The 22,108-nt window shown below is 34.7% G+C and overlaps 2 protein-coding genes across 4 annotated transcripts; both read left to right on the forward strand.

Annotated features, from left to right (window-relative positions):
- The first annotated feature begins 3,701 nt into the window (after positions 1–3,701).
- Positions 3,702–7,097, forward strand: LOC113751788 (double-stranded RNA-binding protein 4-like). 3 transcript variants are annotated; one of them, XM_027295945.1, is made up of 4 exons: positions 3,702–3,922; positions 5,387–5,658; positions 6,425–6,650; positions 6,737–7,097. In XM_027295945.1, exons 2-4 carry the CDS (start codon positions 5,413–5,415, stop codon positions 6,829–6,831), a joined length of 567 nt encoding a protein of 188 aa, XP_027151746.1. In that variant the 5' UTR covers positions 3,702–3,922; positions 5,387–5,412; the 3' UTR covers positions 6,832–7,097. The 3 variants fall into 3 exon arrangements, with proteins under 3 accessions (XP_027151746.1, XP_027151738.1, XP_027151730.1); XM_027295937.1 differs by having other exon boundaries at positions 5,396–5,658; XM_027295929.1 differs by lacking the exon at positions 3,702–3,922 and adding an exon at positions 4,482–4,534.
- Positions 7,098–9,511: 2,414 nt separating this feature from the next.
- On the forward strand, positions 9,512–17,112 carry LOC113763204 (protein TAB2 homolog, chloroplastic). The gene is made up of 6 exons (XM_027306951.1): positions 9,512–9,595; positions 10,537–11,247; positions 11,359–11,428; positions 13,819–13,990; positions 14,760–14,903; positions 16,750–17,112. The coding sequence occupies exons 2-6, from the start codon at positions 10,757–10,759 to the stop codon at positions 17,007–17,009; spliced, it is 1,137 nt and encodes a 378-aa protein (XP_027162752.1). The 5' UTR covers positions 9,512–9,595; positions 10,537–10,756; the 3' UTR covers positions 17,010–17,112.
- The last annotated feature ends 4,996 nt before the right edge of the window (positions 17,113–22,108 follow it).

Consider the following 22,108-nt stretch of genomic DNA (forward strand, 5'->3'; position numbering starts at 1 on the left):
GTTTTCTTGATAGTTGATTTACGTTATTATTTGAGATAATTTTTTGAAAAAAAAAATATTGTAGTATTTTTTGATATAATATATGTGAGATAAAATTATAGTTAAAAATATATTTATGATATGATTTTACGGTGAGAAGAGCCAATAGTTTTTTGGTTAATTCGAACCTTGAACCCACAGTGAAAAAACTCTAACAGTTCGATTCGAATCTTGAACCTGACAGTGGAAAGAACTCTAATAGCTCGATTAACAGCCCTTTCCTAACCATTGAGGCCAATCCCAATGATTACTTCAAGTAGATACTTAATCATACTAAAATATAGTTAATGGGGAAGAAGTGTTTGTAACTTTGCAATTTTTCTCAAAATAAATCCACTGTAAATTCCTACCTATAGTAAAACTTAGTGCTTTCCGGTTAAAGCACATTGCCTGCACAGCCCTTGGCATGTTTAGAGATGTATCTTTTCGTATGTGCTTTCCCATGTCCATCAGTGTCTAGTACAAAAAGTTTCCGATCACAGGGCTCACAAGTTCTATTTTAAACCAATTAAAAATAGAACAGTTATTTTTAATTTTTTTTTACACTATAATCTCACTCGTTTATACCCTATCTAGAACTTTATTTACATCGAACCTTCACTTGTTTCTGATTTTAAATGGAACTTGTGGCGGGCCCTTGATCCCAAAAGTTTCCCAATTAGAGAAGTATGCATCTATTACATATATTGAAAATGGAGGATTAGACTTGGTCAGTAGGAGAATTAGGGATCTGAAGTGGATGCTTGGACTTGACCGATTGAGGAGATGGGGGAGGGTTAAGGCTCTCCTACACATCTTTTTTGGATTTTGGTGGGTGCTACAATAACTTTTGGTATTGGGATATCATCTGACACTCTTAAAGTTTTAAAAATATTACTTATTTTCCTTACTTTTGTTATTTGTGCAACAAAATTTTTAAAAAATCCTAAAAAACGCTTTTGCTTGCTAAATAGATATATTCCTAAACCACTTTGTTTATTTCAAGAAAACCATGCATCAACTAAAAAAATAATCTTTAGTAGTACTACCACATCATAATGTTATATCCCATAAAAATATAAATTTGAAAAAATAAAAAAGATATTTTTAAAGAAATACACTTGCACCAATTTAACTCTATATGCTCAAAATTGCTTTCTTATGAACTTTATATTTCTTTCCAACTTCTTCTCAACCCGTGTCTAAAATTTTAAATTGTCTTAATTATTATAAAAACCAACTCAAAATAAGCAAATAAATCATACCCCACTCTATCATAATCACAAAAAGTAAAAGATAAATAAAATTCAATTGATTATAATTCACAAATGAAATAATACAAAGCCATCCAAAAAATGAGTAAGAGAGAATGTTGGAGAAAAGGGAAAGAGAAGAAAGTGACTTTCATTTCTTTTTAAAAATTTTTTAGCTCCATTTTATTTGATATGTGAATTATGTATCAAGTAAGGGTTAATATAGTATTTTTATAATTACTAACAGAGGTAAGTAATATTTTTAAAATTTCAGGAGTGTCAAGTGATATTAGGAGAAACCTCAAGGGAGGTTTTTGATATTATCCCTAACTTTTATCACTTTTTTGTTACAAAAATTTTGTTCCTCCATCAAACTAACAAACGTATATGAATGTATTACTCAGGTTTAGCCAATGACACCTTTAAAATCTTTAAGAAAATGGAATATAGAGTGGGACAAAAATTTCATACAGGTCAATTTACTACAACTGCTAGAAGCCTTTAACCTTTTAAAAAACATGTGAGATTTTTATTAGTAAAAAAACATTTACAATCTCCTTAGAAGATCAAGATTGTGAGCTAGATTCTCGTACTACCAACTGGTATAAGAATACAAACATCTTTGTTTCAGTTGGCATTGTTTGGATTATTATTTTTCTCCAAAAAATTTTACATTTTCTTTGAACTCATTTTTCAATTATATTTGTATCTCACATATATCAAATTGTTACAGTATATTTTTCTACAAAAATTTCAGAAAATAGCAATCCAAACAGGATTTTTCATTAAACTAACAGATGTTTGATAGGTATAGGACAGAACTTAGAAATACTTGAATGTATTACTTAGGCTTAATTAGCAGATGACACACCTAAAAAATGATCAAATAATAAAATAAAAAGGAATGCAAACTGGGACAAGAGATTCATACGGATCAAATTGCTGCTACTGCTAATGGCCTTTTTTCTTGACATGTGAGATTTTCATTACAATCTCCTAAGAAGATTAGCAAGATTATGGGCTAAAATAAGGTACTGCCAACTGGTTTAACTTTAACCCCCTCAAACAATTTCTATAGACACTTAACCCCCTTCACTTGTGATTTTTGGACAAATTTGTTTGCACTATATTATTTTAACTTATCATTTTGAAAAAAGTATTAGTTAATTTTCTATCTATTCTTTTTAGAGTAATCTTATATACATTGACAGTGTATACACTATCACCGCTTGATTCATAACATGTATGCAAAAATTGCATAGTTATCATTCATCCAATGCTGACACTGTATAGACTGTCAGTGTAGGAAAGATTAATCATTCTTTTTATATTCTTTGTCCTTTTTTTTCGTTTTCGTTTCCCTTTTTCTCCTGTGATTACTATACTTCTTTCCGTCTAGTATATATCTTTGTCTATTTAGAAGAAAATTTTAATCTAATTTAAGTTATTATTTTATTCTAGTTTCACTGGTAATGCTAATCACAATCTCTATATTATAAAAAGACACATGCTACCTACGTACAAAGCATATCTCATATAATTTTTAAATCTATATGAGCAAATTAGAGATTAGAAAATTGCTTGATTGCTAAAAGTAAAAGTAACAAATAAGTATATCAAGGTAAAAATAAATTTTTATCAACCACATATAAGCACTAACCAATCAATAATAAACAATAATAGCAGTAATTTGTTTGTAGTTGCTTAGTTTTTATTATAAAAGTTTGATCGCTTGTAAGTTCTTGTTTGTGTTGTTTGGATACCATGACTTCTAGATTAGTAGTAGAGCAAAACAAACAAATAAAGAACTACAACAAAAGTATTCAATAAATAGGTTAAAGCAAATAAAAAAGATCATCAAATGAAAAGGAAAAAAATTAATATAACTATGCAAATAATAACATGGAGCAAATGGAAGCAAACAAAGTTGGTAGCATGCGAGAAAAATGAATGGAGAGAAAAAGGAAAAGGAAAAAAAGAGAAAAGGAGAAAGTAAAATAAGACAAGAAAAAAAAATTGTATATAATTAAGATAGCAACAATCTTGGAGCTCATTTGTATTGGAGACTTTAGAAATTTTTCTAAAAAAGATATAATGTAGCAAAATGATATATATGAGATACAAAAATAATTAAAATTTTTATCAAGAGAAAATTTCAAAAAATTTTCCTGAAAAATCGCAATCCAAAAGGACCTTGACTAAGGTGATCAATCATTTATTTATTGGCTTAAGAAAGGGTGATTAAGTACTTATTAAAAGAGTTTAGGCTGTAAACACAATAACGGCAAAGTTTGGGGGGTTTTGTGCATTTAACCCCCATTTCCACTTCCGAAAACTCTTGAAAATAGTCAACCAGGAATTCCCTTCTTTGCTCATTGTAATCATTCCCATATCTAGGCCCTGATGACAGAAGCAACTTGCCGAGCTCAGAGCATCGGAAAATGCAAATAAATCTACAGCAAGATGATGTATGGAGCTAACGTTGGAAACAAAGAAGAGAGATAAACTTCATCGTTTTTAATACTAGGGAACTGGTGCTTATTGGGATCATCTTCTTCCTGTCTGATCAGCTTCTTTTTCCTCGTTTGACAACCACATTCACTTCCACAAAGAAGTACCGTGCCTGATCACAGGCCAACTGTCCTCAGAGGGTATGAATTTTCCTTTTTGGTTTGTTTGTTTGCTTTCTGTTTCTTCCTTACATGTATTTTTTTTCCCTCTGTGTGGCGTTTTCCAGCCAGGAATGTTAGATTAATCACTTGTTTTGGTCGCCTTCATGATCACATAAATGTAATATGCAAATAAATGTAACATTATACATTGTATCCCATACATATGAGAGGACAAATTAAGTACATGTATAGATAGGTTCAAGGTATTGTAACCAAAGTCATGTACCTAATCAGTGAATCATAAGATTCTATGATCAAAGTCATGAATCTATCAAGTGATTAATGAACTTATCTTTTACATTTATGAAACTTCACATAAATGAAGCATATAATTTTTTTACTGTGTATGTACATTCTTGAAACTACATAATAAGATTTATCTTATCAAGGAGAAGATTCACTGAAGCTTGTAAATGATCAATGATGGGAAGGGTCACTTATGCATCTATAAATTGGCTCTTGCTTCTTTTCACTCAATCAAGATTATGTGTTATCCATCACTGAGCAAACATAAGTGAAGTAGAAGAGAGAAGATCAAGGCGCTTGGGATTGTTGAACAGCTCAAACGAGAGACATACTCAATGGCACGAAGTATGTCTTAAATGTCTTATTCATGATTTACAAGTCTCGTATTCACAAGTCATCCTCCTAATCTTATTTTTAACAAGTGACAAAATTAAGTAACACTCCTAGATTTCTTCATTTTTCCCCCTTTTCCTCTCCCCCTTGAAAGCGTATCAATCTGGTTCTTATACTTTCAAAATTTTTGTAATTTATTTGGAGGTAAGTTTTTTCTGTCATTGCATTTTCATTTTTCTGCTTATCTTCTTTTTGTCTTCCTTTTTTCTTTTCCTTTGTTGGTTGTGGCTTGGTGCTATGTACTACACTTTCTCCTCGACTGCCCCCAAAAGATTGAAAAACGAGTGCACTTTGTCTGAAATGAGATGCAGCAAAGGACTTTCAAACATGTTAGAATCAGAAAAGCGCATTTTGACTAGTGTTCTTGAAGTATCAGCTTTGGAACCTTCAGAAAGCTAGACCAAGCTGTGTGAACATTTGAGATTCTTTCCACTTGTTGAATCGACTACCAGTGAGAGCTTACTAGATAGAACTTTTGTTTGAAGTTAAAGATTTATGTGAAAGTTTGGAACAAATTTTTTTCCTTAGTATATATGGTATGCAATCTGTGCCTCTAGTTAATTCAGTGTGCTTTCCAAAACTGCTTATTGTGAAGTATCACTTTGTTTTGTACTTGATTTCTCATTTCCCACGCCTGAGTTTGAGGTTGGCCTTTCTGTATATCTTGCTTAATTAAGCCTTAATTTGTGATGCTTGGGTAGTGCCAAATCACCTTTGCATATCTGTTATCACTCGATCGATCACGATAAGTTATTGATGTTTATTTACCAGACTTCTTTATGAATGACATGTTTTTGCTTTTAGATATTGTAGGTGGTTTACAACACCACATGTACAAAAGTCGATTGCAAGAATATACACAAAAATCTTGTTTACAGCCCCCGGTGTACACGATTGTTAAAGAAGGAGCTGAACATTCACCAAACTTTAGAGCTACAGTATTGGTTGATGGAAAAAAGTATGCATCTCAAGGGACTTTTCAAAGACGAAAGAGTGCAGAACATAATGCTGCCATGATTGCATTACATAGTATCCAAAAAAGGATGAACGATGATGGGTGCCCAATTAATCCAAAGGTTTCTGTGAGCATCTCTGCATATTGGTTAAATTGCAATGTCTTGACCAATGAATGTCGTCTTGCTCGTCTGGAATGTATTGTCATATGAAGTCTGGGAAATGACTGAACAATGCAATAAATCTCATTAGCAGAACACTGGTTGAGAAAGCAAAAGAACATCTGAATGAGCCTTACTGCTGTTCTTTCTACTGTCTCTGTAGATGGCTTAAGAACTGTAACACTAACTTGTACACTATAAAATTGTTACCATAAGCTTTTAAGAACACAGGACGCAGCATTTCACGACCTCATAATCTTAAGGCCTGTTTTGGTTTAATGGTTTATACTAGTTTGTCAAGTATAGAACACCTCTGCAAGCATATGATGTCCTTCATATTTCTCTAAAAATTCATTTCAAGTAATTCTAGACGTTTTCCATTTCCTTAAATGAGATTGTATGTATATAAGTTGATCTGCCTTTTAAGCACAGAGCATTTTTATCTATACACATTAGATATTCTGAGATCATACACGCATTAGATATTCTATTATGTATGTTTCTTGCTTTTGTACTGTGTTAAGCAGTGCTTGCCAAGCTCTAGCCTTGCTTAAATTCCTGAAGCATGTTGATGTAGCCTGGCCTTTTTTTTTTTTTTGTGGTTTGAAGATTTACCAAATCTGATTTCCAATATCTTTGATATAATCCTTGTATGGTGAATGAGTTAATGCAAATACTTCTTCTGATATTTGCTTGATTGTTTTCCCTCCCTCTAACTCTGTGCAAGTCTATCCTGAATGAGCATACAACTCTGTGCAAGTCTATCCTGAACGAGTATGCTCTTAAGATGCACCTGGAGCATCCAGCATATTATACAGTCCAACCACAAGGCTTAATTCCAGTTTTTGCATCTACATTGGTTCTGAATGGTGGCAATTATACCGGAGGTATAGGAAGAAACAAGAAAGATGCTGAACAATTAGCAGCACGGGAAGCCATTTTTTCCATTTTAGGTTGTTCCTCATTTTCATCTCAAATTATAGGTTTCTTGTATTTGTGTAGCTTATGCATGTGTCTTTTGACTTATTGGCTTATGCAGACTCTGCCGATTCTGCATCTGCAACTATCATGTCTGAGATAATCAAATCCAAGTACAAGGACGTCAGAGCAGCCCCTGTTTTCCTCAAGTTCTAGGATTGAAGAAACAAAAAGAAGCGATGTTACTGAGTTTGTAATCAGAATAATCTTCGTTGTTGGTTCGATTAATGTGTCGATAATCTTCGTTGTTGGTTCGTCATGTCAATACCTGTCACAAGAATCAGCATTCTTACTTCCAAGAGAGTGATATAAGAATCTAGTCATCACCACCCGTGAATTCTTTTGCTCGCTTGTTCACCCCCCGAAAACTTTTAGAAACTGTTTTGGTTTCAATCAAAAAATGTCTTTAGATGAAAATTAGAGTTTGCTCCCTCTAAAATGTCAGATGAATTAAAAACTCACAGTGAAATGTACATTTATGTGAATCTTGGTCCTTCAAGTCCCAACTCTCTGTTGTTAGAATTTCCTTCTTTCCTTTTTGAGGACTTCCTTCTCTTTAATATTGATATCTGTAAATTTAGAATAATACTTCAATCTAATTGAACATCATGTTATTTTTTGAAGTTTTTATCAAATATATATATATATATATATATATATATATATATATACTGTAACAATTTGATTTATGCGAGGTAGGTAAAAAGTTGATTGGAAAATGGACTCACGAAAAATATAAGAATTTTTTGATAGAAAACTACAATCCAAATGCCACCACTAATTACAAACTCAACAAGCATGTGTTACCTATGTATAAAGCACACTTTAATAATATCTTTTTTGACCTATGGATGAATATGCTAACGTACGATTTGTGCTTGTTTGAAAAATAGATGTTTCCCAATATCGTGATAAGAATGGCTAGGATTTCCAAGGAAGATGCTATGAGTTGTACAAGCAAATTAGAACTTGGAATAAGTTATTCAATAGTGATACTAACAGTAACAAATGCATTGTAACAAATTAAAAAAAATGTGTAAATCAACTGTAAATACTAACAATTTAAATCAAATTAAATAAAAGTAGTAGTTGGTCTATATTTATTTATCACTTGTAAGTCCTAGATAATTTGCTCATATTTGCTTGGATGCTATAATATCTAGATTGCTTATGCTTTTCAATTTAATGATTTGTACTACTTTGTTATGCTATAAGTTCCTCATGAACTACAAGAAAAATAAAACAATGAGTTAGAAAAAACAAAGAAATTCACCAAAAAAAATATTACTAGTAAAGAAAACTTGGAATGGAAGTGATAGCTGGTAGCATGTGAGGATAGGGAAAAAGCCAAAAAAAAAAAAAAAGAATATAAAAGAAGGAAATAAAATAGAGAAAATTTCATTAACAATGGTAATTTTGTAAGTTTTCTAGAATTCTCTCTATTACACTGCATTGTGAAAAATTAGATATTGACTATTGAAATTGGAAGTTAATTGTGTGAAATGTGATTTGACGACTAGTGAGGGTAATAAACTAATCATACGTCTATTGCATCATTTGTGCTCTTTTTAGTAGTAAATAATAATCCTATTTATACCTTGGGATCAAATTTAGGATAGCATATATAATTAATTCGCCAATGATAATAAATTAATCATACATCTATCAATAAAGTATTGCCCGGTATGGCACTTCATTTATAATTGAAATGTCACGACTTCAAGTCTTAAAAGGAAAACTTAGGAATTACTGTTGATCTTAATTTTAAAAAATAAACAAAATTAATAATACGTCTAGTAGTGGAATTGATAGTGCAATATTGCACTATTAATTCCATTTTCTGTTATTTGCTTGTTAGTCTGTTAATAGAATTTTAACTAATTCGAATTTCAATCAAAACTTCTTGAAAAAAAATAACATGACTTTTTTTTATTTTCATTGAGTATGTTTGGATAGTGGTTTATTTGCATTTTGTTATTACTTCATAAACACATTTTTTTAATAATCTTTTTATTTTTCTAACTGTCTTTTTTTCTCACATATATTAGATCAAAACAATGTCACAGTCTTTTTTCAAAATATTATTCCAAATAATCCCCTATCGAAACACACTTTGGATTTTTGATACTCTTTTGGTGCTCTTACTCTAATTGCATTAAACTAGCAAGATACCCATGACACTGATTTTTGGGAGGGTTGAGGTTTAGGTAGCATTTGAAGTTAATTTTGATTTTTTTTCTTTTTTGTCAAATGAAATCAATCTTTGTTTTCCTTATTTTAGTATTTTTTTTCTTTGGGGCCGAAAGCATAATTAGACATCCAAAATTTCTTTAAAATATTAAGAATTAAAATATACTCTAGCTATCACTTCAATATAATATTTGGTATCTTTCAAATGCAATTTTATAAAATACACTCAACAATATTAACTTTATATAGTTAAGTAGCCTTTAAATTATAAATCATAACCTATTCTATTAAAACTATGAGCCGATCAATTTTTTCAAAATTTTAATTTAGTAGTTCTTTTCACCCTCATTTTGGTCTAATAATAAGAAATATTTTATTTTTTTCCTTGTTATTCCTAAGTGAGTGTATTTTGGACATTATACAGGCACGAATGACTAGCAAAGTTTTTTTGTTCTTTCTATTTGTATAGGTAAGAATGAATAACAAAATTTAGCATCCATAGTCCAAACTACTTGTGTAGTAGGTTTTGAATTTTCATACCTTAAGGGGTCCTCCTGCAGTTTATCCAAAACACAAGGGTGAAAAGTGTAAATAGCCCAACCATTTTAGGAGTACTACTTAATCCACAACTTCCCAACTGAAAAATGGAAACATAACGATTTCTCCACCTCACAGTCCACAAAAAGCTACTTCTCATACTCTTCTTCTTCTCATCTTCTCCTCTGCCATTGTGAGTCCCTCGCTTCCTCTTCATCCTGGATAAATTTTGTTTTCTTTTGATTCTGTTTACTGTTGATGCTCTCTTATCTGCTTTTTTTTTTTCTTATTTGTTGTGTTGTTATTTAAGTTCTTATCTGATTTACTGTTCTGTTCCTATTGATTTCTGCTGAAGATGTAACTGTGCGAAAATTTTGCAAGAATTGCATAACTGTTTGTTTCTGTAAGTTTTTGTATAGTTGGGATGGATTATTTTGTTGGGGGTTTTTCTTCTTAAGGAGATTTGCAGTTTAAATATATATGTGCCTCTCATTCCTGGTAACTAGGCCAAGCACACAGCTTTTTCTTCTTTTTTTTTTCCTTGTCAATGAAAGGAAAAAAGAGAAAAGAAAAAACTTAGGAAATTACTGTATACAATCAACAAGGGGTGAAATGGGATGAACTATAATAAGAATTTTGTGCAGGGAATGATTAATAATTTTACAAGTTTATGTTTAATGGCCATCATGTGCTCTAGTTTAGAACTGCATTTGCTTTTAGCTTACCAGATTAATGAAATAAGGGCTCATTTTGTCAGCAGGATTAATGGTGTGAGATTATTCCTCTTAAAAGTGTGCATGCCGTCTAAAATAGTTCAAATCATACTGGCTTCTAGAATACGACGCTGGTGCATGCCCTGTTTGGTGGAAAGTCTGGCAAAGAATATCTAGGAGTAGAATTTAAGCCAGCAAAAAAGCTAAAATTCATGATTGAATAAAAGCTACCTGACTATGCGAGCTTTTAGTTGAACATGATAATAACTGCTGATTCTTGAGAATCCTGTTTGGTAAACCTTATGCTAGATTGCTCAAGAATAAGGTTCAATTTTATGCATGATGGATATCTTGTTTCACTATAATCAAACTAATAGTAAAAGCTAGTGTCGCTCATATAAATGACCATTTATTTTTGCAGGTTGGCCAAACTTGGAGGTTTATCTTTTTATTTCCCCCAAGGAGTTGAATGCCTTCCGAAGGATTTTTTTTGGGGGTTGGAAAATCTTTAGTGCACTTCTTGATGTAGGTTCTAGTTATGCATATGTTTAGCGGATGACAATCTACCAATTGTGTCAGTAGCCTGCACCACTTTGATTTCTCCATTCATTCTGGGATAGTGGAAAATAAATTTCAATAGGATGTGTAGTTTAAGCATAGGCTCCGGGTCAATTACGAATCCTGCTTTTCAGCCATGCAAACTCAACTCAAATTTCAGTTTCCTCAGTAAGATGCCACTTCACTTTTTTCAAGTATCTAAGAGACCATCAAAAGATCAATATAGAACTTGTCGTTTTCCGAAATGCCCAGTTTCAGAGAGCTCAATATCTTCACCAGTGGAAGCTGAAATTGCTGATGAAGGAGATGATCCAACTGCAGAATTACGTTATCTTGATCCAGAAGTTGATCCTCAAAGCATTTCAGAGTGGGAATTGGACTTCTGCTCTAGGCCAATCCTTGATATCAGAGGAAAGAAGATATGGGAGCTTTTAGTCTGTGATAATTCACTTTCACTTCAGTATTCAAAGTATTTTCCAAATAATGTTATCAATAGTGTCACATTGAAGAATGCTTTAGTATCAATTTGTGATGAATTTGGTGTACCTCTACCTGAGAAGATCCGCTTTTTCAGGTAAATTGTCTGAAAAGTCAATGATTCTTCTAGTATTTAGTGCTTTTTGATTTGCTGGATTTTGTCTTTCAGTAGTATGATAATGTTGATTGGTTATTTGATGATTTGTAGGTCACAAATGCAGACAATAATCACCCGCGCATGCACCGAGCTTGGAATAAAACTGATTCCTAGTAAACGGGTGTGTATGATGTAGGTTAGATATCTTTATACTCCAGAAATCCAATTCAAGTTTAGCTTCTTAAATGTTTTTTTTTTACTATGAGACTCACCAGCTTCAAATAATTGCCCATTATTGATAATAAAAATGTATATAGAGCTGTTATTGTTTAAAAGAATTTGCTATACTATTTGCAAACCATATTTCACAACTTTCTACTAGTAGCAAGAAGCATCTTGACATTCTTTAATGTTTGATGAATGGGAGTTAAAAGTAATCAGCGTGCTTATGTTGGTAGAAGGAATTTGACAGTTTGCCCTGATTAATGATGATCGTTTGCCATTCTTTTGGAACTATCAATAGGTTTTCTGCTTAAATTCATTGCAGTGCCCTCAATTAAAAAAAAAAAAATTTTCTCAATAAAAAAAGTTTAATAGGAGAGCTGAAGAAAAGAATTGTGTTTGAGAATCATCTCTGCTTAAAAGTTTTGTGGAGATGTACTCTTTGGTTTTTTTAACTACTATTTTACCTTCTTTTCCTTCAGATCCGTTTTTTTTCTTCAGCCTTTTTTTTTTTTTTTTTTTCAATAAACAGTTTGATTGCTCTCAAATCAAATTGTTTCAAGAGATTTGTTTTGCAGCTTTGATGATAGTATTGCTACTTTAGTAATTATGCTGTTTTAGATAAACCAAGAATTAATAATCATATTTCAGCTACAAGATGCAAATTATTGCCTTTTTGCTTTTGGTAAGTAGCATACAGCATGCATTTTAGTAGTGATGGGGAGAAGAGATGCAGTCTTTGAAGGTACTTGGGTTTTGCTAGATTTTTTGGAGACACTTTCTAAACTTTTTACAGTTGTTCACACCACAGAAAAATATTTTTTGAATTTAAAGAGACTCACCATTGACTGACAAACTACTGCTTAAATATTTGTTGTGAGTCATGAAGCAATCATAATGGCATAATATGATAGACAGCAATCCAGCAGTACACATGTACTACTTTATAGATGGTTTCTCTTTTTTCCGGCATAGAAGTCTAAGAAGAAAATGTTGATTCAAGTAGACCTCATACAGGCCTTTGGTTGTCATACAAAAATTTTATAAGTTAGTTAAAGAGGCAAGACTGTTGAATATGAGAAGACACAGGATCATGTAGAAGGGGCTGGGTTTTGAAATGATGCTGTGTACAATTCCCCTGAGCTGTCTTTTGTGACCTTGGGTTTCTATTAGAATTATATTATAGAGAATCTTGTTGTTAGATAATGCATGTTATTTTGCTATACTTCAGATGAACATCACTGATATGCAGTTTAGGAGTTGTTGAGCAGTTAAAAATTTTCTTGTCATCTTTTTGTCTAAGTGCACGGCGTTACCATATTTCTTCCTTTGTATAAACCTTTCCTTAAGACCCTATATCAGACATATAAGCAGTTCCTTCCTGTTGTTTTTTAATCAAAAAACTCTCACATGTTTGGATTCAGTGTTCATACCTTGAGCAGATTTGCAGGGGATACTTTCCCTATTTGAGTTTAGAATATTTTTGGCTGTTTCATAAAACCTTAACATATTAGTCAAAAGTTTTGTTGGACTTGAATCTAATCACGTCCTTGGTTTTCGTGATTTCCAGAGGGCGAGTTACTTAGACTAAAACCAGGTCTACCTTATAAGTGAGGTTAAATGGTTTTCAGTAATCATTTGCATCACCAAATGGATCATACATGCACAGGGGATAATCTGTTGTATGTACAGTTGAATAATGTTTTTACTCAGGAGGAGGTCATCTTTCTGATGATTTGGTCTCCCTCTCTGACCTGTGATTGGATGCCATCCTCCTTTTTTGGGTAAACAATTACTAATGATGTTGTGAGTATTCTGGTGTCAAACGTGAACCTTAGAAACTATTTGAAGAATCACATTTTTTGTGCGTGAAATGCTAAAAAGTTTATCAAGCTTTAACTCATATGGTAATGTTCAGGAGGCTGGGCATAGCATAATGCTAGAGTACAATGAGCTTCCGTTGCCAGAATGAATACTAGTAATGCTAGACTGAAATGAGCTTCTGTTGCGAGAATGAACACTAGAAATCATACAAGCATCATATAGGAATATAGCAGCAAGTGTAATTTCATTACTTTCTGGCTGCCAACAATACAAAAGATATTAGTATGTTTCCGTAACTTGCTGATGCAGTGCATTTTATGTAGCATGGACACATATTTTATGGTGATCAAATGTAAAAGATACTATCAATTTGGTCCAATTTTTGTGTTGTGTCTTTATGTTTGTATTTCTAAATGCATGCGACACTGAATGCTGTATTTAATTTTGAGATAATTTTTTTCCACTAACGTATTGATCCTTTTTACCCAATGCTAACATCTTTTATGTTTTATTTGCTTCTTTCAGTGTTTATCACTACTTCTTTGGCTTGAAGAACGCTATGAAACTGTTTATATGCGTCACCCTGGTTTCCAGAAGGGAGCTAAGTCACTTCTTGCACTTGATAATCCTTTTCCCATGGAACTTCCAGAGAATCTCTATGGAGAAAAATGGGCTTTTGTGCAATTACCATTTTCTGGTAAGTACAAATTCTGAAATTTTGATTGAATTTTGTTTCCTTGGATGTAATTTGTTCTGTCTAAGTGCCACCTTGCTTTTCTTCTGGTAGTCTAAGCCCAACCCAAGTGGCAGGGGCAGTTTGCCAAGATAAAAGGGCTCCTAGATTCTTTTCAAGTTTAGGATGTTAGGTGAGTTTGGATGTTAGGATGTTAAAGGGGAGATTCTTTTCTGAGTTTGGATGCAGGGTAGAACTGGATAAAGAGTGAAGGGAACACAGTAACTAAAACCTAGTTGTCATGCTTAAGGTTTTCTAGAAATTAGTCAAGAAATCACTCCTTAGAAGAGATGGTTTTAAACCAAGTCTGGAACTGAGTTATTTCTACAAAAATCTCCCCTCTAAAATGAGCTCTATTAAGAGTGAAGGCATACACTGTATTGCCATTAGTTGAAATTACTTCACTATAAAGTGATTATAAGTATTACATGAGATTGGATAATTATCTGACTTGGTTTAACCTTTTACTATTTGACCACAAAAGGCCTACTGTACAACTACATAACCTAACCTAACTTAAAGAGGTTCAATTGAATAAGTAATTAATTTGTGTTCAGACCTTTGGCTTTAGTTTTGGGGTTAAAGAGCTGAGTCCCAACAGATATTATGTGGACACTTCATGTATTCTCCATAACACTCAGTCTCTTTGCTATTCATCTTTTTCCTTCCTGTTAAAAAACTGGTCGGACTTTTTACATGGTAAAAGCATGAAATTGTTGTTCTCTTGTTGCAGCAATTAAGGAAGAGGTGTCATCCTTAGAGAAAAGATATGCTTTTGGTGCTGGTCTAGACTTGGATCTTTTGGGGATTGAAGTTGATGACAAGAATTTGATTCCTGGACTTGCTGTTGCAACTTCACGTGCTGTACCATTAGCTGGTAAACTAATCAGTTCTGAGATTACAAACTTGTCAAGTCCAATTACTTCTGAATTATTTCCTGTAACATGTTAATTACGCCTCCTGTTCGAGAGCAATAGTCGTGTTATCTGGCCAGCAAACTGCAGCTTTTTGGTCTGAGGTTTATTCTGTTAAGCATGTAGAAATATGTACTCACAGAAAAAAAGGGTAAAAATATTGAAAAAATCACAAAATCTGCAAATGTCACTAATAATGTCAAACATTCCCCTGTAACAGGCCTTCCACTTTACATGCCCTTTTAATCTCTATGTTCTATCCACTAAGGAATGGAACTGCCAGGGAAAACTTTAGATACCAGTGCCCGGATTCGGCATCTCATCATCTGAGTAAAATATGATCAAAACCGTTAATCAATATTGGTAGATAACATCAACAGAACCACAAATCTACAAGCAAATTAATGATGCAAGTGCACCTGGACTGGTAGAAACAAATATCTGCATATATTAACCTCTAGAGGTGTAAAAGATATAGAGGCCTTCCACTCTTAGTCTGGATAAAGAGGTCCTGTCATATTACTAATTTGCAGAAATTGTTATTTCAATTTTTCAAAATACAGCTAGCATGTTATAGTAGTCCAATCACATATATATAGAACTTTTTGCATCTCTCTCTCTCTGTCTCTCTCTCTCTCTCTCTCTTCTTGTATCCCAACTTTGTAGGCATTGAACACCTTTCCCTTGTACTGTTCTGCTCTTTAGCAGTTCTGCTAATGGCTATATTTTCAAGAACCCTGATTCTTCTGTATGCATAGTTAGGTGCCAAAACTGCCTAACAAGAGCTAATTAGGTCGAGCAGAAAGTTGCTTAGATCCCCTTACTTCTCTCCCGTACATCCCACCTTACCCACAAATGGAGATCAGAAATACAGTGTCTCAGAGGAGCTTGAAGCCTTTAATGTCTTGTCCTGTTTACTTCACCCTCCACCTCCTCTCTCAGCTGCTTTTTGTTTTCTTTCTAAACAAGCCTATTCTGCAGCCTGGTTTTAGTATGTGTAACTTTTAAGCATGCCTAATGTGGTCTTTGAGATAGAAAATGATGTCTGGATCATTATAAAGGTATTACATACACAGGCTAAAGCAGAAAGAAGATGATTATCTGTAGGGAGTAAATGTTATACATCAAAATATCTTATTATTATGAAACAAAATAAGTTGTGAATCACTATATCCAATAACAGAGTTACTCGTTGAGCTTTTGACATCTAAGAAATTCAAGATGGAAAATAAGGTTTGATTGCTCACTGGAGCATTGCCATAACCTCCTGCTGTTAAACAATCTTCCCTTAAATTGATGCTTATACTTAGCTTTCAAATATAGCTCAGGATCAACTACCCTCAGTATGCATCTTTAATGTTATATAATTGGCTTTTTGCACACTTATATTATCTCTTAAACAGGTCTTATAATGAGCTGTTCTTCATCTAGAATACTCCAGAACTTCACCTGGAAGCAGCTCATCCCCTCTTTACATCTATTAACTTCTGACATATTTCCCTCCCCTAGGTTTCAGAAGTTTGTGTAGAAAGTAGATCATCCTTGGTTGTCCAGAAGTGTTACTTGAAATAAGGGTCCATCTTTGTGCGTTATATTTCCCTCAGGTCATCTTGTTCGCATTGTCTTTGGATAAAGATTTTGGTTTCGGTGGCTTGTTTAAATTTCACCTGTTTAGATAGTTCTTATATCTTACCAAATAATTTAAGCCAACAACACTTCTTGAATTCTCTGTTGATACCAGCAAATGCAATGCAGTTGTATCCTCCTAATATGCTCTTATTCCATTTCTACTCTTACAACCTTCTGCAGCATGGATGAATGGCTTAGAAGTCTGTTCAGTCGAAGCTGATCTTGCTCGAGCTTCCTTGATTCTATCTGTTGGAATCTCTACCCGGTACGTTTATGCCACCTACAAAAAGACACCTGCAACTACAAGTGAAGCTGAAGCGTGGGAAGCAGCAAAGAAGGCCTGTGGAGGCTTGCATTTTATTGCCATTCAAGATGATCTAGATTCAGAAGACTGTGCTGGATTTTGGCTCCTATTAGATTTGCCACCTCCGCCTGTATAACATTCGCTTAAGCAATATACAATGTACTCGTACAAATTTTTGGCAGTATAATGTTTTTTGGACCCCGATGCTGAAATGAAAGAGATTTTGGTGAATGTTTACAACAAAGCATTCATTAACTTGATGAAAGGGTAAAATAAGGAGAAGTTTTTGAATAGAAATAGAAGAGAACTTGTTTGGTTTTTTTTTTTTTCCCTTTTTTCATGTAAGAGAAAAGCTTTTACCATTGAGCAAGCTGAAGCTTGGGAAGGAGCAATGAAGGATTGTAGAGGCTTGCATTTTCTTGGCACTAAAAATGATTGGATTTTGAAGACTCTAGATTGAAGCATCGATTGAAGTAATCCAAAGACATCAAGTTGTAATCAGGAAACGTATTTGAAAGCTTTAATGTTGAGTATTATATAGCAGAATGACATAATCCAAGGGCATCGGATTTTTATCAGAAAATGCATTCGAGGGCTTTGATGTTGAGAATTATAAAGCACCAAAGATTGTAATACCCACAAGGGACATAAAACATAAATATACATGTATGTTAAAAACTAACATCATGAGTTTACAAATAGAGAAAGGATTAATCTATTCTAGATTAATAGTATATCATACGATAATGAGTTTTAATATATGACAATCAACAAAAAATTTATATTATAAATTTTGCATGTGTGTCATGGATTCGCTCGTATTAGTGTCTATTGTATAGGAAAGGATTGGCAAAGAAAAAAAGGGTTACACATGTTATTCCAATAAATAAAAGTCCCTATGGATTAGGTGCTTTGGAAGTACTTTTATGAGTTGGAATTGCATATTTGAATTTTTTTTTACTGTAGATGTATGTTTGACTTATTTTTTGAGTTTTCAGAGTATGTCACAAATCTCGCCCCTCCTCTGAATTTGACCCCACATCACCATTGCTTTCTCTCCTGTCACGTGTTTCCTCCTCTTCTTCCCGTCACTTTCTCTTTTTCCCACCACTCTTCCCCTCACTCACTACTTCTTTCCTCCCTTCTTCTCTCTATATTCCCCCGTTTTCCTACACCCCCATTCCCCCTCCCGATTTGGTTGCTATCTAGTCCTGTGACAAGATCAAGATGGGGGACAAGAGAAAGGAAAAGGGAGAAATTAGATGGGAGAAGAGAAGTGAGGAGGAAAGAGGTGGTAAATGAGGGAAAGAGTGGTGGACGAAAACAAAAGAGAAATAGGAGGTGGTGAGAGAGGGTGCGAGAGGTGAAAGAAGGAAGACGAGATGGTGGGGAAGACACGAGGAGGAAAATGGAGGTGGTGGGAGGAGAAGAAATAAGAGGAGGAAAGAACGGGAAAGAGGAGGATGGAGGTTGGAGGTGGGGGTGCTTTTGTAAAGTACATTTGAAGTCTTTTTGAGATATTTTTAAGATGCATTACTATAGACTTGTATTTGAAAAGTTGGTTAATCTATACGGACCCGAGAAAAAAATCCCTCTCTAGGATGAGAGCATCTCTCTCTAAGATGAGAGCATGGCCTTTTCTTCAGTAGGAGTTAGGAAAACAACCCAGGAAACATAAACCCAATTCCCTCCGGCCCCTATCTTTGTAGTCATCAGTAGTTCATCCCATTCACAACCAAATCATCTCTTACTAAAATTTTTTCCTAAACTCTTTGATTTTAAAACCTTCTAATCTTTTATCATCTAGGCTTTGGATTTAGTGTGCAAATAGCTAACTCTAAAATTTGGTTTCCCTTTTGCAGGTCGGTACAGTAGCAAACTCATCGGGTGAGGAGTTTGGAATACCATTAAATATCTCACCATAATCATGGCTGATGAACTTGTGGAAGTGTTTGATAGATTTGATCTGTCCAACAAAGAAAGCTCAGGAATTATCCTTGATGGTGTAGATGAGGATATAGGTAAGGAGAAATGTAGGAAAAGTCTCTTTGGTAGAATAATGGGAGAAAGAATTGCCAGTTTCACAGGAATGAAAAACTTTGTCAACCAAGTGTGGGGTTTTCCAAGGAACATGGTGGCAGTTGAACTAGGGGCAAATCTGTTTCAATTCAACTTCTCCGATGTGATGGATATGGAAAAGGTGCTGAATGGAAGACCATACACAATTGACAACCAACTCCTCAACATCAAGTTGTGGATAGAAGGCATAGATCGCCGAATGGAGGCGTTCCAATTGGCGCACATCTGGGTTCAACTATGGAACCTGCCAATACATTGGCTTACAAAGGAAATAGGGATAAAGATTGGTGGTATTTTTGAGGATTTGGAGGATATTATCATCCCAATTGGTGGTAGCAAGGAAGGGAGACACATGAAGCTGAAAGTAGTGGTTAACACTGGTTGTCCCTTGTTAAGGGGAACCGTGGTGAAATTAAATGGGCAGAGCATCTGGGTGGATTTTAGGTATAAAAAGTGTCCGGATTTTTGCTATGGTTGCGGATTAATTGGGCACAGTGACAAATCTTGCAGTCTCAAATCAGGGACAACCAGGGGAAATTCCAAACCTCAATATGGGGCATGGATGAGAACTCAGACCAAGGGAGCGTCCCCAAAAAAGAGAACAGAGTACAGGTCAGATGTTCCTAGAGATCCAAAAGAGACGATGAACCTTGCTGCCCAGAGACTTCTGTTCGAAGGAGACTACATAATTAACCAGACAAAAGGTTTGGGCACCAATACACCTGACAATGGCGGACTGAAGGTAGTCAGACAAGAGCGGGAAGATGACATTGTCTTGTCAGGGAAAGATAGGGAACGGAAGATCCAAAATCAATTTTCAAATTTGGGCGGGGCGAAAAACAAGTCAAGTAAGCCCACTTCTGAAAACACAAAAAAAATAAGAAGGGGGCAGGAGGGCTCAGGGGGAAGTCAAAGGTAACATAAGCCCAGGCCCAATTTGTAGCCTGGTCCCAAAAAGTTCCCATAACAAGGAGAATGTAAAATAGGACTCGGTGGAGCATATGGATATTTTGGATGAAACCAACGAGAAAGAAGGAAAAACACCTCTCTTATGAACTCAGTCCTAGAGCCATTAGCAACAAACCAAGGAGTAATCAGATAACAACCTTCGGTCAAGGAAATGGGAAATAAAGGCAGAAAGCAGATCAAGGTAGCTAGGAAAGATGGCAAAGGGCAACAAGGACAGGTGGTTAGGATACCTCTTTCAGATATTGACATGAACAGTGAAATTCCAACTGCAGCTGCAAAAAGGAGATTATCAGAGGAGATGGAAAAGGACAACCACATGCAAATTCATGGGGTCATGGCTAAGAGATGTAAACGGAAACAAGAGAGCAATAGTATACCAGAATCTGAGGTCATAAAGGCCAGCCTAAATTGGTCTCCCAAGTTCACATGAAAGTTGCGGCGTGGAATTGTCGAGGTTCAGGGAGCTCCTTGACTATTCCCTATCTTAAGGAGGTAATTCAACTCACTCTCCTAATATTATCTTCTTATGTGAAACAAAAAATCAAAAATTTTTTTTGAATGATTTTAAAAGGAAAATAGGATACGAGGAGGTGGTTTTAGTGGACCCTATTGGTAAAGCTGGAGGACTAGCAGTCTTTTGGAAAAATTCAACTAAGGTTGTTAATGTTTTATCTACCCCTTTTACCATTGAACTTCTTTTGAACGCTGACAATGAAGCTGGTAACTGGTGGTGCATTTTTGTTTATGCTAGTACTGACGATAAAATCAGGAAAAAGCAATGGAATATTTTGTGTAGTAGGAACAAAATATGGGGTAATAATAAAATTATAATTGGGAACTTTAATGATATCACTTCTAAAGAAAAGAAATTGGGAGGGGGGGGCAGAGCACGCCCCAACTGGACCTTTTTTGACTTCAAAGATTTCATTAACAAAAATGAGTTGCTGGATATTGGTTTTAAGGACCTCCCATTGACTTGGAGTAACCTTTGGGAAGGGGAGGGCGAGATAAAACAGAGACTGGACAGAGCTCTTTCAAGTGTAGAATGGTGTGAAAAATTCAAAGATGCCAGGGTAATTCATATTGAGACTGAAGCGTCTGATCACAATACCATCCTTTTGGAGACAGAGCCTAGCGTCAAGAAACCAAAAAGAAGATTTCATTTTGATCCCAGATAGCTCCAATACAGGGAAGTGGAAGGCCTAATCCAAGCGGCATGGGGTAAAAACCAAGTGGGGTCTAGGGGTTTTAGAATCAGCAAGAAGATTACGCAATGCAGAATGACCCTTTCAGTTTGGAGCAGATCGCTGAATCTACACAGTAAGAAAGAAATTAAAATGATCAAAGAGGAGATACAAGCTACAAAGACCAGGCATGGGAATAACAATAAAGAAGCCATTAAACTGCTTAGGAAACTGCTTTCTGATGCCTATAAGCAAGAGAAACTTTTTTGGAACCAAAAGGCAAGAACCAAATGGCTTAAAAATGGGGACAAGAATACATCATATTTTCATGCTTGTGTGAGTGGCAGAAGGAAAAGGAACAGAATATCCAGACTTGAGAAGGAGCAGGGATGGTGGTATACAACCGATGAGGAAATAGGGGAGAAAATTGCTCAATTCTACAACCAACTCTTCACATCTTCGAAGCCTTCAGAATTTTATGAGATATTAAATGGTAATCCTAGGACTATCACTGAACAGATGAATCTGCAACTTACCAGACCTGTAACTGAGAAGGAAATCAAAATTGCAGTGTTTTCCATGCACCCAAACAAATCCCCTGGCCCAGACGGTATGCCCCCTGTTTTCTTTCAAAGGTTTTGGAATATCATTAAAGTAGATGTAGTGGACACTATCCAAGGCTTCTTACACACTGGTTTCCTCTCTAAAGCTATCAATGAGACCTTGGTCACCCTTATTCCTAAAATAGACAATCCTCTCAATCTTGCTCACTTTAGACCTATCAGTTTGTGTAATGTTTTATACAAAATCATTTCCAAGATTCTTGTGAACAGACTCAAACCCTTTCTTAACTCTTGCATTAGTTACTCCCAAGCAGCTTTTGTTCCAAATAGGCAAATATTTGACAATGTCATAGTAGCTCACGAGTACATGCACTAGCTGAAGTCAAAAAGAGAGGGGAGGGATCGATACATGACTACTAAGCTTGATTTGTCCAAAGCCT

This window comes from Coffea eugenioides, chromosome 1 (assembly GCF_003713205.1).
Source record: "Coffea eugenioides isolate CCC68of chromosome 1, Ceug_1.0, whole genome shotgun sequence".
Taxonomy (NCBI): domain Eukaryota; kingdom Viridiplantae; phylum Streptophyta; class Magnoliopsida; order Gentianales; family Rubiaceae; genus Coffea; species Coffea eugenioides.